General features: G+C 46.0%; 1 protein-coding gene across 1 annotated transcript in view; it reads left to right on the top strand.

Annotated features, from left to right (window-relative positions):
* Nucleotides 1-10,433: 10,433 nt before the first annotated feature.
* CFAP97D2 (CFAP97 domain containing 2) overlaps nt 10,434-15,997 on the top strand; it is a 123,312-nt gene continuing 117,748 nt past the window's right edge. Inside the window, exon 1 of the mRNA XM_085622530.1 lies at nt 10,434-10,596. Within this exon, the coding sequence (XP_085478656.1) occupies nt 10,504-10,596 (93 nt within the window). The 5' untranslated portion in view covers nt 10,434-10,503. The remainder of the gene's footprint in view (nt 10,597-15,997) is intronic.

The following is a 15,997-nucleotide window of genomic DNA, read 5'->3' as shown; positions in this document are numbered from 1 at the left end:
CGGGCCGTGCCTGGCTGCAACTCAACTCATTAACCCTTTCGATGCTCATGACGGAGCGGTTCCGTCATGAGCATCGGTTGGGCTGTGCTTATGACGGAACCACTCCGTCATGAGCACAGCCCCTGGGGGAAGCGCTGGCGCTCCCCCATTGGGGCATCGATCTTGCCCCCACAGAGGGGATGGCAGCGGAAGAGTTTCCGCTGCCACCCCCGAGCCCCCCCACACCTCCCCATGACATCAGCGCGCACAGCACGCGCCGACGTCATCAGGAAGCGCGGGACGCGCTGGAATTCATTTCTTTCCAGCGCGTCCAGCGAAGGAGGTACGTGTTTTGCCTCCGGTGGGGCGGGGGGGGCCAATTTAGGATGCCTTGAGGCATCGGGGGAGAGGAAAGAGTATTTCCTCTCCCCTGATGTCTCAATGCTGGGCATTCCTGCTTCACGATCGCGCACAGCGTTGCGATCGTGGAGCAGTAATGCCCCACTAGACACCAGGGATGTTTTTTTTGCGTAAAGGAAGCGACCCTGGGGGGCCAAATTTAAATTAAGACTTTTCTGCCCCCCATGGGGTCAGATCGGGCTTTTGTTTAGCTGTTTCTGGTCCTAGGGGGGGGGGCAGAAAAGCCCACTAGACCCAGGGATTTATTTGTGGTTCGAATGGGAAGCAACCCCTTGGGCAAGGGTCGCTTCCCGGGGGACAGTATTATTTTTGTGACACTCTGCCTTCCCTGGGGGCAGCATTACAACAAACAAATGATGGACGGAATGCTGACAATGCAGACATTCTCCCCCAGTCAAGAGATCTGGGTTAAATCCATCGTTCTTTTGCCCACTACGCCACCCCAGTTCAGACATGGCCATATGCAAATCAGTCTTGACCCTGTGCCTCATGGGAACAGTCCAGCGTGAACTGCCAAGCCATGTCTTCCCTGGACCGGAATCAAGCATCCTAGGACCGGTTTCTGGCTATCAGCCGTCATCAGCCAGGATAGCTTGACTCCAGTGGCGTAGTGAGCACGGGTCCCACGTCTGGGAATACCCATCCCACTTAGGGCAAAAAGCGTTACAACAAACAAATGATGGACGGAATGCTGACAATGCAGACATTCTCCCCCAGTCAAGAGATCTGGGTTAAATCCATCGTTCTTTTGCCCACTACGCCACCCCAGTTCAGACATGGCCATATGCAAATCAGTCTTGACCCAGTGCCTCATGGGAACAGTCCAGCCCGAACTGCCAAGCCATGTCTTCCCTGGACCGGAATCAAGCATCCTAGGACCGGTTTCTGGCTATCAGCCGTCATCAGCCAGGATAGCTTGACTCCAGTGGCGTAGTGAGCACGGGTCCCACGTCTGGGAATACCCATTCCACTTAGGGCGAAAAGCGTTACAACAAACAAATGATGGACGGAATGCTGACAATGCAGACATTCTCCCCCAGTCAAGAGATCGGGGTTAAATCCATCGTTCTTTTGCCCACTACGCCACCCCAGTTCAGACATGGCCATATGCAAATCAGTCTTGACCCTGTGCCTCATGGGAACAGTCCAGCCCGAACTGCCAAGCCATGTCTTCCCTGGACCGGAATCAAGCATCCTAGGACCGGTTTCTGGCTATCAGCCGTCATCAGCCAGGATAGCTTGACTCCAGTGGCGTAGTGAGCACGGGTCCCACGTCTGGGAATACCCATCCCACTTAGGGCGAAAAGCGTTACAACAAACAAATGATGGACGGAATGCTGACAATGCAGACATTCTCCCCCAGTCAAGAGATCTGGGTTAAATCCATCATTCTTTTGCCCACTACGCCACCCCAGTTCAGACATGGCCATATGCAAATCAGTCTTGACCCTGTGCCTCATGGGAACAGTCCAGCCAGAACTGCCAAGCCATGTCTTCCCTGGACCGGAATCAAGCATCCTAGGACCGGTTTCTGGCTATCAGCCGTCATCAGCCAGGATCCCCAGTGATCCCCAGTGATCTGCCCCCAGGATTCCCTGGGGGCAGATCACCTCGTTTTTTGGGATTTTCTGCCCCCGGGGGGGCAGAAACCCCCATTATACACCAGGGAAAATGTTAAAAATATGATGGAAGTGACCCCTTGGGCGAGGGTCACTTCCGGGGCCCATTTTTTTTTTAATTGGGAATTCTGCCCTCCCCCGGGGGCAGATCGGCCCCTTTTTTGCCCTTTCTGCCCCCAGGGGAGGCAGAAACCCCCACTAGACTATTTTTATAATATGTATTCGCACCCCCTCCCCCCCCGGGACAGATTAGCCTGATTTGGGTAGTAACATAGCATGTTATAATGTTTATTGTTATATTTTTTGTGAATTGCAATTGTAATGCTTTTTTTGTTACTTTTTTGTTCTAGGTGAAGGCTTTTGCTCTCTCCAGTTTGCTGTTTCGTTACTGGTGGTTCTGCTGTTTGTGTAGTTTGGTAAGAGACTTTTTTTTGTACAATGTAAATGAGTTTGATTTCTCTGCATGAATTGTTTTTTGCAAATGGTGTAATAATAGCAGTATGTTTGGTTTTTGAGTGTCAAAAACTGTTTGCATTTTTGCTCGATGTGTATTTTGTTGTCTTGTGAGTGATTTTTTTTTTTCTTCTTTCTAGTGGGATATCGTTGGTTTTTGCTGTGTCACTGAAGAGTAGGTTCTGGTGAGTGTAGCTGTCTCTTGTAAGTTAATTCTATAGTTTTTGAGTATATAGATCTTTGTGATAAAGGTACACATTTCTTGACTTACTTGTTTTGCACATTGTTGGTTGTTGTTGACTTGTTTGTGCAGTCTTCTTTCTTAGTAAGTATAATGGCTAGCCGCAGGATTACTGCTCAGCAGGTTGTTGGTTTGCTTTTTGAGTCTTCCTCTGACCATGGTTCAGAGACTGACTCTGCATCTGAGGCAGAGGAGGCAGGGGACGATTCTGGCAGTGAGTTTTCTCTCCATATGGAGTCATCGGATGATGAAGATACTCTTAGTGCGGATGAAGTGCCTGTGTTAGGGGAGGAGACTGATGTGCCGATAGTGCGGCAAGAGGCATCTGGGCTGCAGCCTGGGGCTGCAAGGCTTCCCGTTGGTGGATTGCGGCAAGAGGCATCTGGGCTGCAGCCTGCGGCTGCAAGGCTTCCCGTTGGTGTAGTGCGGCAAGAGGCATCTGGGCTGCAGGCTGGGGCTGCAAGACTTCCCTTTGAAAGTGATGACCTCTGGGTTGCCCCTGGCATGGTGCAGCCGGCATTGCCAGACTTTACTGGTGTTCCAGGGTGTAGAGTGTATACTGAAAACTTTTTGCCGATAAATTTTTTTCAGTTGTTTATGGACGATGTGTTTTTGGCAGAGATTGTTGAGCAGACTAATTTGTATGCAGTTTTTGAGGGACAACAGTGCCAGTCTTAAGCCACACTCTAGAGCTACCCGGTGGACTCCCACAAATCTTGAAGAGATGAAGAAGTTCTTGGGTTTAACTTTTTTGATGGGCTTGCTAAGGAAGCCATCAATGTCTTCATATTGGTCTACTAGTCCCTTGATGGCAACTGCTATTTTTCCGGCAGTCATGAGTCGTGACAGGTATTTGCTTCTGCTTCGGATGATGCATTTTGTTGATAATGGTTTAGCGTTGCCACGAGATCACCCTGAGTGTGACCGTCTTTTTAAGGTTTGGCCTGTCCTTGATCACTTTGTTGATCGATTTTCTGAGATCTATGCTCCTGGGAAAGAAATTGCAGTGGATGAGTCTTTGGTGTTGTTCAAGCGCCGCTTGGTTTTTAGGCAATAAATTCCTAGTAAGAGGGCACGCTATGGAATTAAGCTGTATATGCTGTGTGACAGTAGGACTGGATATGTCTCTAATTTCAGGGTGTACACCGGTAAGGAATCCAGGATTAACCCCCCTGGTTGTCCGTCCACTTTTGGAGTGACTGAGGAAATTGTTTGGGAACTTGGTAGAGGATTTTTTAACAAAGGCCACCATTTATATGTAGATAATTTCTACACTGGTGTGCGGTTGTTCAGGGAATTGGCCAAAGTGGACACTGTTGCTTGCACAATACGCTCTAACCATAAAGGTTTCCCAAAAGAACTTGTTTGTCAAAAGCTTGTGCGGGGACAGTGCAGTGTGTTGCGTTGCGAGGAGCTTCTTGCTGTGAAGTTTTCAGACAGGAGAGATGTCTACATGCTGACTACATTCCATGATGAAAGCACTGCACCTGTGACTGGGGTCAGGTCGCTGAAGCGCGCAAACCTGTGTGCATTTTAGACTATAATAGGCACATGGGTGGTGTTGACAGAGTAGATCAGAGGTTGGAACCTTACGCTGCTCTTCGTGAGGCTTACATTTGGTACAAAAAGCTGGCAATCCATCTTTTCCACTTGGCAACCTTTAATGCTTTTGTTGTGTTCCAGGATTCTTGCCCTGACTCAAAGATGACTTTTGCTAAGTTTCAGGAGTCTGTAATAGGCAGCCTTGTTGTAGTGGAACAGGCAAGTGTTCCTAGAGTTGGAGTGGTGGAGGATGTTGCTAGATTGAGAGATCGCCACTTTCCTGATCACATTCCTCCCACACCCTCAAAAGACTTTCCCAGTAGGAGATGTAGAGTCTGTTGGCGAAGAGGTACGCGGAAGGAGATTCGTATGTACTGCCCCGACTGTCCTTCTAAACCTGGGCTGTGTGTCCCTGCTTGTTTTAGAGCGTACCACACGCAAAAGAATTTTTGGGAGCATTCATGAGTGGTAAAGTGAACTGCCTGGTCTGTATTCTTTGAAAAATGTGATTCTGTTTCAAGGTTGGCGTTAGTGCAATGTATTTAGTTTCTGATTTTGTGTTTGTAGATTTGTATCTATTCGCGATTTGTTTGTGTTTTTATTTTTGTCTAAAAAAATCCTAAATGTGATGGTGGTGTGTGTAGGCTGGCGCTTTGCTGTTGGTGTGTGTGGACTGGCACTTGGCTGGCGGTGTACGTGGAATGGTGCTTGGCTGGCGGTGTGCGTGGACTGGTACTTGGCTGGCGGTGTGCGTGGACTGGCGCTTGGCTGGCGGTGTGCGTGGACTGGCGCTTGGCTGGCGGTGTGTGTGGATTGGCGATTGGCTGCCGGTGTGCCTGGACTGGCAATTGGCTGGCGGTGTGCCTGGACTGGTGCTTGGCTAGCGGTGTGCGTGGACTGGTGTTTGGCTAGCAGTGTGCGTGGAGTGGCGCTCGGCTAGCGGTGTGCGTGGACTGGCGCTCGGCTGGCTGTGTGTGAGTAGTGACTTGCTGCTGGTCACTACACACACTGCTAGCTGAGTGCCACTCCACGCAATCCATCAGCTTGTGTAGTTGCTGTGTCAGGAATGTGGACGTGTGAAAGTGATGGGCCCTTGAATGGCGCTGTGTGCTGGTGTGAGTTTTGTTATGTGATGGTCCCGCGGCTGGCGGTGTGAATGGTTTTGTATGTTTCACACGTATGAAAGGTGTATGAATGGCCTGTAAAGAGGTTGGTGCCTTGTCGTGGCTTCACAGCTCACGAGCTGTGAGTCAATGGTTCAGTTTCTCGCCCTTTCAATTATTAACAGTGCATCTCATTTTTGTGAAATCACTTGCTAATACAATTGTATATACTGAACCATCACTCACCCTCGTGCCAAATCCAACCAGTGTCGCAGGTACTTGGGCCTCCCACACAAGTGAGGCACCATTTTTACCGGGAGACCTGGGGGAACGCTGGGTGGTGGTAAATTTGTGTGAGCCCGGTGATGCCACAACTTTCCCACACCGAAATGTGTGAAAAAAGTGATTTTTTTCAGCTAAAATTGAGGTTTGCAGGGGATTCTGGGTAAGGAAACGTTGGGGGATCCATGCAAGCCATACCTCCTTGGAAGCCCCCGGGTGTCTAGTTTTCAGAAATGTATGGGTTTGGTCGGTTTCCCTAGATGGCCGCCGAGCACCGGGCCAAAAACCCAAGTGACCTCCCCTTGCAAAACCAGGTGGTTTTGCGATACGCCATTTTGATGTCGCCTCACTACGTTTTGGGCCCTTGCCTGTCGCGGGTACTTGGGCCTCCCACACAAGTGAGGCACCATTTTTACCGGGAGACCTGGGGGAATGCTGGGTGGTGGTAAATCTGTGTGAGCCCGGTGATGCCACAACTTTCCCACACCGAAATGTGTGAAAAAAGTGGTTTTTTCAGCTAAAATTGAGGTTTGCAGGGGATTCTGGGTAAGGAACCGTTGGGGGATCCACGCAAGCCATACCTCCCTGGAAGCCCCCGGGTGTCTAGTTTTCAGAAATGTATGGGTTTGGTAGGTTTCCCTAGATGGCCGCCGAGCACCGGGCCAAAAACCCAAGTGACCCCCCTTGCAAAACCAGGTGGTTTTGCGATAGGCCATTTTGATGTCGCCTCACTACGTTTTGGGCCCTTGCCTGTCGCGGATACTTGGGCCTCCCACACAAGTGAGGCACCATTTTTACCGGGAGACCTGGGGGAATGCTGGGTGGTGGTAAATTTGTGTGAGCTCGGTGATGCCACAACTTTCCCACACCAAAATGTGTGAAAAAAGTGATTTTTTCAGCTAAAATTGAGGTTTGCAGGGGATTCTGGGTAAGGAAACGTTAGGGGATCCACGCAAGCCATACCTCCCTGGAAGCCACCGGGTGTCTAGTTTTCAGAAATGTGTGGGTTTGGTAGGTTTCCCTACGTGCCGACAGAACTAGGGTTCAAAAACTACAGCTAGGCACTTTGCAAAAAAAAGGTCATTTTTCACTGCAAAATTGAGGTGTGACCACGTTGCGTTTTGCACCGTTTCCTGTCGCGGGCACTAGGCCGACCCGCACAAGTGAGGTACCATTTTTCTCGTAGGACTTTGGGGACCGCGGGGTGGGTGAAAATTTGTGGATCCACGCAGATTCCAGAACTTTCCATCATAGAAATGTGGGGAAAATGTGTTTTTTTGACAATTTTTTAGGTTTGCAAGGGATTCTGGGTAACAGACCCTGGTGGGAGGCACTCAAGTCACCCCATTCTGGATTCCCCTGGGTGTCTAGTTTTAAAAAATATATAGGTTTGCTAGGTTTCCCTAGGTGCCGGCAGAGCTAGGGTTCAAAAACTACAGCTAGTCACTTTGCCAAAAAAGGGTAATTTTTCACTGCAAAAATGAGGTGTGACCACATTGCGTTTTGCGCCGTTTCCTGTCGCGGGCACTAGGCCGACCCGCACAAGTGAGGTACCATTTTTCTCGTAGGACTTTGGGGAACGCGGGGTGGGTGGAAATTTGTGGATCCACGCAGATTCCAGAACTTTCCACCACAGAAATATGGGGAAAATGTGTTTTTTTTGTCAATTTTTTAGGATTGCAAGGGATTCTGGGTAACAGATCATGGTGGGAGGCAGTCAAGTCACCCCATCCTGGATTTCCCTGGGTGTCTAGTTTTCAAAAATGTATAGGTTTGCTAGGTTTCACCAGGTGCCGGCAGAGCTAGGGTTCAAACACTACAGCTAGGCACTTTGCCAAAAAAGGGTCATTTTTTACTGCGAAATTGAGGTGTGACCACATTGCATGTTGTGCCATTTCCTGTCGCGGGCAGTAGGCCAACCTGCACAAGTGTGGTACCATTTTTCTCATAAGACTTTGGGGAATACGGATTGGGTGGAAATTTATGGATCCACGCAGATTCCAGAACTTTCCACCACAGAAATGTGGGGAAAAGGTTTTTTTTGTCAATTTTTTAGGTTTGCAAGGGATTCTGGGTAACAGATCATGGTGGGAGGCAGTCAAGTCATCCCATCCTGGATTCCCCTGGGTGTCTAGTTTTCAAAAATGTATAGGTTTGCTAGGTGTCCCTAGGTGCCGGCAGAGCTACGGTTCAAAAACTACAGCTAGACTCTTCACAAAAAATGTGTAAATTTTCATTGTGAAAATGTGGTGTGTTCACGTTAGGTTTTGAGCCACTTCCTGTCGTGGGCACTATGCCTACCCACACAAGTGAGGTACCATTTTTATCGGGAGACTTAGGGTAGTTCAGATTTGTAAAGCAACTGTTATTACCTATTGATTTTTGATGCATTTCTCCCTTCCAAATGAAAGACATTGTGTAAAAAAAAAGTCATTTTGAAAAATGACCAATAATTCTCATGCTAGTAGGAGTATTCCCAATTTCGAAAATGTACAAATATGCACTGTTTCTAAACTCTGTAATTTGTTCCCATTTCAGAAATACATAGGTGTCTTTCATACCGATTTTTACATGTATACATTTTCCCACAATAATTGCTATATACCCGGAACATAATAAAAAACCATTACAAAATGCTGCTCAGTTTTTTACTCTAGGTTAGTTGGGCTCTTGGTGAACCTACAAGTCCTATATATCCCCACAACCAGGAAGGTCCAGCGGATGTAACGGTACATTGCTTTCAAAGAGATGTCATAATTAGAAGAAGTTACAGGTGAAAACGATGACACAAAAGGCTGCTTTTTTCAACTAAATTCCCATATTTAACTGGTAGTTTCTATAAAGAAACCTTGATGGATCTACACAAATGACCCCTTGCTGAATTCAGACTTTTGTCTACTTTTCAAAAATGTATAGCTTTCCAGGATCCATTATTGCTTTTGTACCCATTTCTACCATTAACTGGAAGGAGGGTGAAAGCACAAAAAATAGCAAAAATAGGGTATGTCCCAGAAAAATGCCAAAACTGTGTAAAAAATGTTGGTTTTCTGTCAAAATTCTGTCATTCCCTAAAAGCTGGAGAAATGGTGATTTCAGCACCACAACCCCTTTTTTGATACCATTTGCAGAGAAAAACCCAGACGCTTTCATTTGCAGCCCGTTTTTCCCATTTTCCACAAAAAAAACAAAATTTCGCTGTATTTTGACTAATTTCTGGGAACCCTCTAGGAGAATCCACATTCCCTGGGTACCTTTAGAATCCCCATGATGTTGGAAGAAAAGGACGCAAATTTGGCGTGGATACCTAATGTGGTCAAAAAGTTACAGGGGCCTAAGCGCGCACTACCCCAATTAGCCCAAAAAAGGCTTAGCACAGGAGGGGAAAAGGCCTAGCAGCGAAGGGGTTAAAACATTTCGCACCTATCACGTTAAGGAAAACATTTCACACAAGAGAGTAAGCAAAGGCACGTTTGTTAATTGTGAGTTCAGCTACTCCTAGAAATAAAAATGTGACATGAAACAATATGGCTAACAAACGTTTGCCTTTTTTAAATGCAGGCCTACATTAAGTATTGTCAATATTACAATGGGAGACGATGTAGCCTTACGGCTATAGCGTCGACCTCGAAGCTAAGGAACCGGGTTCGAGTCTCGGCAACGATGCTCAACATCCTGTCATTCCGGGAAAATCACTTAATCTCCCAGTGCTTAAGAAAAATCAATGTGTCCATCTGCAACGAAAACTGGTGCTCATGTAAAGGGATCTGATACGTGATATCCTCGGGTTTAGTTTGTGCTATATAGAACTCTAAAAAATATATATACATATTAACGAGAATAATACACCATTTTTAGCATTTGTTTGTATACATTTTAATGTCGATATAATGCAAAAACATTTAATATGGAAAATAATCCCATTACCTCTAAGCCCCCTGTGCTCCCTTTTGCAAATCACCTATACCCCCTGCTGCACTTGACTATCCATGTCTGTCAGTCTGTGTACATTGATGCCTGTATGTTTCTGGACCAGTGTGCTTGTGTTCCTCTTTGTGGTATGCCTCACTGAAGCCAGCACTGTACAAAACTAAAACCTATTAGCTTTGTAAATATTGATAAACCACTTCCTGCATTCAGATCTATGAGCAGCTGCTGTTACTATACTCAGTTCCACAATTCACATTTCATCTACCACAGTAGGATGAAGAGCAGCTCTTGCACTGTATCATTGGGACCTATCACTGGCAGGTTACACAGATGTGTCTACCACGTAAGCAGTATCCGCTGACTTATCTTGTCTCTTGTATACAAATTATGAGTCTAATGGGACAGAAAAGTGTGTTGATACCACCCTTTGCCTCTTCTGCAACATTTGCATCATTGGCAACCCATTGAGAGCACAATGCAGCAGGTTACAGATCTGGACAATATTGTTAGGTCAGTTAAGCACTGGAAACCTGAGTGAAAAGGCGTATCTTAAACAGAAAATATTTTGTATTCTTGCCATTTGTCATGTATTTTTCAAGTGAAAAAAGTGAGTTTAGCTGACATATCATTAAACTGCTATGTTTCCCCATTCAAGAGTTTCCACAGTCGAACCTGGGGCGAATTTTGCCCGAAAATGTCGATGAGGCGAGGTCCCCTCTTATAAAAAGCACCGCTAACTCTGAAGCGTGCTTGCCCTACTGCCTGTCACACGGTGTAGCAAAGCCACGGTCTATTCTTCAGTCTTAAATAGCAATGGCGCCATGACAACCACCACATGACCAGCTGCAAACACAACCGAGTCTCCAGGGCGTCGCTTCCCGTGACACGGCTCCGAGTCCGCGAGGAGAAGCACAGATTGCCTGCGCTCGCGCTCACGATGCACCGAGCCTACCAACCCATCCTGCCCTGCGGCAACAAGTACCTGCAGCAGAAGTGGGACAAAACCTACTATGACGAGCACCAGAGGAAGGTGAGGGGGTTTTGCGGCCCCACGATACGTCAATGACTAGTTGAATGTGTATGTGACGTCCAGGTGTGGTGCTAAGCTAAACAAACTCATAGATGAAGTAGTATGCTGGTGACGCAGCCCCTGTGCAGTATTCTGAAGCAAACGGCAGTGCGAACACAGCCACCATCACATTACAGTATTACGTTACGTTGCTGCTATATTACGCAGTTTTCGCGCGGTCCACATTAACCAGTTACTTAGCTTTACCGATTCGTGTAGGAGAAGGATGTGGGTTTGCCCTTTGAGGGCCCTACAGTAGGGGGGGCGCAGAGTTGTGGTCCGAGTACGAGAAGTGTGGTTATACAATAAAAGTCACTTAAGCAGCTACCCTGAGGTGCTAGCACAAGAGGTCACCAGGGTATCAATTCACAAAATCGACCTTAAAATAGTTTTGCTCCAAGTGGAGCATCCCAATGGCAAACTGATATTTTGCCTGAACGTTTAAAAATCCTAGCACCGGGAAAGTGATTTGTTTTCCTTCAGATGGGCCCTTTAGGGAGGAGGTTCTCGTGACCCCCCCCCCCCCCACTAATCTAGAAGTGATGGTGCAAGTTTTTTGCTATCTCTGCTGGCTGAATTGCAACAGGAGAGGGTCTTCTACCCCCCCCCCCCCCATTAACCTAAGTCATATGAGTGTGACATCTGCTGTTGTACGGCAGCTTTTCTTAATCTTTCTATTTCTGTGCCCCCCCCCCCCCACCCCCCCTCACCGGATCAATACTGAAAGCAGGGAACACCCTACAGTAACCATGATCTGAACCTCAGAGCAATACACACAAATAAAGAAACAAGTAAACATCAAACAAATACACAAATTAGCATTCAGGTATCGCACATCTATGCGATTTATAATGTCTGATAAACAATCACATTTCTAATCAGTTTTCAGATAAAACAATTTAAAAAGAATACTCATGTATTATGAAAACAATGGCAATTCACTAGTCGTGTCTGCATAAGTAAGCCTGTTAACCGTATAAACGACTTTCAGGGTGACATATCATTTTTGTTGACCTGGAAAACCTGGTGCGATCTTGAAAAGAACCAGGAGCTGGCTCTTCTGTCTTTTGACCGATCTCAATAAAATGTGACAGTGGTAGGTCAAGTGACACCACATGCTCTTACCCCCTCCACCCCCACAGTGACATCACACAAAGTGATATCAAATCACATCATTAATTCAGAAGGTGTTTTGTCTGCTACTTGTAGAAGGGTGTTTCTCGATTACCAACGAATTAAAAGCCTGCTTGTTATTCATTGAATCCAAGTGTTCAATTTTCCTGCTGTCAGTTTTGCATTTTGTAAAATGTTCTAAGTTGCACAGGGGAATATAGATTGATTGGCAGGAGGGGGTTGGCTGCTAGAAGGATGCGAGAGACAGCAGAAGAGGCTGGTACATCTGGAAGCCACTAATTGACATCAATGTCTTATGATGAAGATGAAGCACAAACCACTGGGAACGAGGTGGAGACATGTTCTCATCAGAACCTGTTCTGAGCCTCTGCGGTGCACTGCAGGGCTCATCCTGCCTTTCCTATTTAAGTAATATTGATTTTCAATCCCGATGGGCCTTCGCGTACACTTCTGCCCATCGATTCAATCTAATGCTGTTGACACATTTGTATATGTGAGTCAGTTTACAGGTGCCCACGATGAGTATTGTACCACTGCGGAGAACTTTTCACCACTGGGGAGCAGGATGGCTTCTGGAGGACTTAAGCTTAACAGTAAAAAATCAGATCTTATGTGTTGGGTTGTGAATTCATTCTCCTGTGCGAAGACCTGGTCCAGGTTCTTATTACTTTGAGGAACTCTTTTATGACGGTGCATACTAATGTTAAATTCTTTGGTTTTTGGTTACATCAATGACCTCAACATCACGAGAAAATTAAGACTCATTTGCTGGTTGAGTTCTGGTTGAGCAACACCACCTTCGGTCTTTTGTCCATCAGATCAGAGACCTCAGAGAGGTCCTAAGGAAAACTTTGGGCACCAAATTTATGGCTACATGTACAACAACCTTTTGTGAACGCAAACTCAGTGATTTGCAAAATCTCATGGATTGCTACCTCATAAGATCGTTTCTTTATGTACAGAAGGTCTTTTCCAAGTCAAAAAATTATTTCTGACTCACAAAAGGACTTTTATAATCCTTTCTGAATTGTATATAGAAGGTTGCTTAAAAGTGTTATCATGGTCCTATTTTTGCTTCAGAACGGAAGGCATCAATGGTTTACGACTTTAGTTGGAGTTGCAAACCCTTGATAAGTTAATGACCCACAAGTCGGTGTGGTAACTGCTTTGAAAGGGCGAAGATACAAGTGTTGCTTAAAAAAAGTTTTCCGTTTTGGAATCCAATCAGAGGGATGGTGATTTGCTCTCCCTTGCCGGTCACAATCTCTTTGACTGCAGCCAATCATGGGAGTCACAAATTGCAACTTGCCTAATGAATATTAATTAAACAGGTTCTATTAATACATAAGTCAGTTCGCAAAATACTATCCCATTTGAAAAAAGCTGGTATGCAATTTGCGACCCGCTTTTTGCAAATGGAACAATAGTACATCGGGCCCTTACTCTTTTCCACATAAAGCACTAACTGCAGTGGTTAATATGTAAAAAAAATAAGTGCCGGGGCTCTCGTCAGGAGGCAGCTTGCATCAGCCCATTTCTTTTGTAATGCCGCCTAAAACAGAGCCAACTACTAACCAGGAAGTGGGGAGAGGATGTGGCGTAATTGCAAGAGCTGCCAAGTTTGGAGCTGGGGAACAAGTTTTGAGTCTCGACATCGTCTAAACAGCTTGTGATTCAGGGCAAATCACTTATTAGCCCTGAACCTACCAAAAATGAGTGTGTCCTTAACTGGTACTCATGAAACTATAGCACTGGTGTTGATGATTAAGTGTCTCAAATTATGCACTGACTGACTGAACTTCCATGTTGATGTTTCAGGTTGTTATTAGCATCCCTTTGTCACCAGCTCCTGCCATAAAGGCTACAATTAGAGAAGTACTATTTGGGTGACTCTGAAGGAGGCTCTGCAACACATTTAAAAGAGGCCCTTTATTCCACCACTAGTGTTATGGATGAATGCAAAAATAAAATGGACCCAGTTTATTGCAGCTGCTAGTCATGTTGCCAATAAAATAGTTTTGGTAGAGTTACTGCTGCTCACAATGTCCCCCAAAACACCCTGGGGTGAAATGTGTTACTCCACTGTGGAAAGAGCTCTTTTGTCTCCCAGAATGAGCCATCTTTCTAATTATAGCCTCTGTATCCTGCAGAGTCTGCATTGTGCTTGCATTGCCATGGGAATAAAGTGCCCTAAACTCTAACTCTGTGAAGAAAGGAATGGTTGCACAATGCATACAGAGATATTTCCTAGGCATTATTGCAGAGGGGTCAGGCGGAAGCCACTCTGAAAGAGCAGTAGAGGAAACAGGGGTTGGGACAGGGTCAGTCTTTGGAAACGAGTGCGGAAACACTGAACATTGTAGGTACTAACCATAAATTCAAAATGGGTCATGCAGAGAAATTAATATCTGCGAGTTAATTCTATCCTGCGCGCATCCTATCTCTCTGTTTTCCTTTCTCCATCACATTGCTAAGTGCAGCGACCCAAGATACTATAAGATCAGCACTCTGGTCACTCACAAATAAAATAAACACATCCCACATAGGCTCACAGCAAGTACAACACATTCACAATAAAGCACTCCCCCATGTTGAGCCATGCTACCTGTCCAATAGTGCACTTCAGCACCCCATAATAGGGTAAGAGGCGCCATATAAATCCAATTACTGTACAATAGGACACAATACGTAGAGCAGCAAAACATAGCCAGAATTAAAATACTAATACCACATTTCACCTCCTTTATGTCAAACCCCCTATTCCTTAGAAGAGTTTATTTTTTGCACCCACTAGAAGCCAGTGTTTGATCGCATAGGCCGGTGTTACTGCAAGACAATACCATTGTGCCATTTCTTGAGTGCACCAGGGGCCGTATTATGCCCAGGGCACACTTTTCCTGGTTTCACCACAGCTCACCTTTCAAAAGGTGTGCAGGACACAAACAGGGAAAGTGTGCCCTATTATGCTGAATGCGCTGCCCTCAAAGCAGAGGGCAGCTGTGAACAGGCGTTGCCCATAGGGCAGCTGTGAACATGCACTGCCCTCAAGCAATATACAGAGTAACTATTTAAAAGCTGATCCATGTTTCACAGTCCAGACAGCAATCTTCCTGCACTTTCAACAAGGGAGAGAGATCCCCTTGCAGGTGGGTGCAGTGAGTGACTGCACCCACTCACAAGGGGATATTTCGAGGTCCATCGGACCGCTTGCCCCCAGAGGGCTGCCATCTGGGGGTGCCCAGAGTGTGCCACCTTTTTGTGGCACACTTTCAGTGTGGATTCTGACAGCTTCTTAGCCCTCGCGCCCATGCCCATAATACGGCATGGCCGCACAGGCAAAGAGATTTCCTCACTTTTATGGGGCGCTAAAGGTGCACCACCACTATCAGTATTACAGATGGCACCATACACGCATCTGTGGACCCTTCTGTAATACCAAGGTGCCCTGAGGGTGCACAAGGTGGGCTCAAATGCCTGTCATTCCCCCAGGGCACTTTGAGTGTTACGGCATCAGGTTGCTCTGGAAGCATAAAGTCTGACCTCACTGCAGGACTGGTGTGGCACTACATGATAGGGCGAAAATCGCCGGTGGACTGAAGGACAGTAGTTTGACTTCAGGGCTAGGATCGGCTGAGAGAACATATGACCGTTCAGTTTAAAAGCAGTTCTAATGGAGTGCACTCAGTTTTCAGCAATTTGATAGAACATGCAGTATGCTCACTAGCCATGATTTGATTATGATCTTTTTATGTATGCTCAACATGCGTACTTTATTACACAAGTTGATTTTTCAAAATATTTTAATCGCAAAGTGATGCTTTCATTCATCTTTGCCAGTCTTTCAGGTAGAAACAATTGTTATCATTCAACAGGCAACAAAAAAACAATCATCTGCATTAGTCAAAAGACGTGAATACAAAACACATATATATATATATATGAATATATTATATATATATATTACCTACCAGTAGTTAATTATAGTTAGGGCCTACTTTCCATAGAAAAAGCATTTTTTGACTTGCCTACACCTTTAGCGTAATTTGACCAATCTGCATGAAATTGATCCCCAAAAATGTCAAAGTAGTTTCTGGTTGTCATGCTAAGTTTGGGGGTAATCCGTACAGTGGGTACATAGAAATAGGGGCACAAAAAAAGTGTGCAATTGTAATGTTAATTTCCATAGGAACACGTTGTCGAACCTACAGCCCGAACCACTGGACGGAAT

Source organism: Triturus cristatus, chromosome 8 (assembly GCF_964204655.1).
Source record: "Triturus cristatus chromosome 8, aTriCri1.1, whole genome shotgun sequence".
NCBI classification, from domain to species: domain Eukaryota; kingdom Metazoa; phylum Chordata; class Amphibia; order Caudata; family Salamandridae; genus Triturus; species Triturus cristatus.
This window is presented reverse-complemented; position numbering and strand designations above follow the sequence as displayed.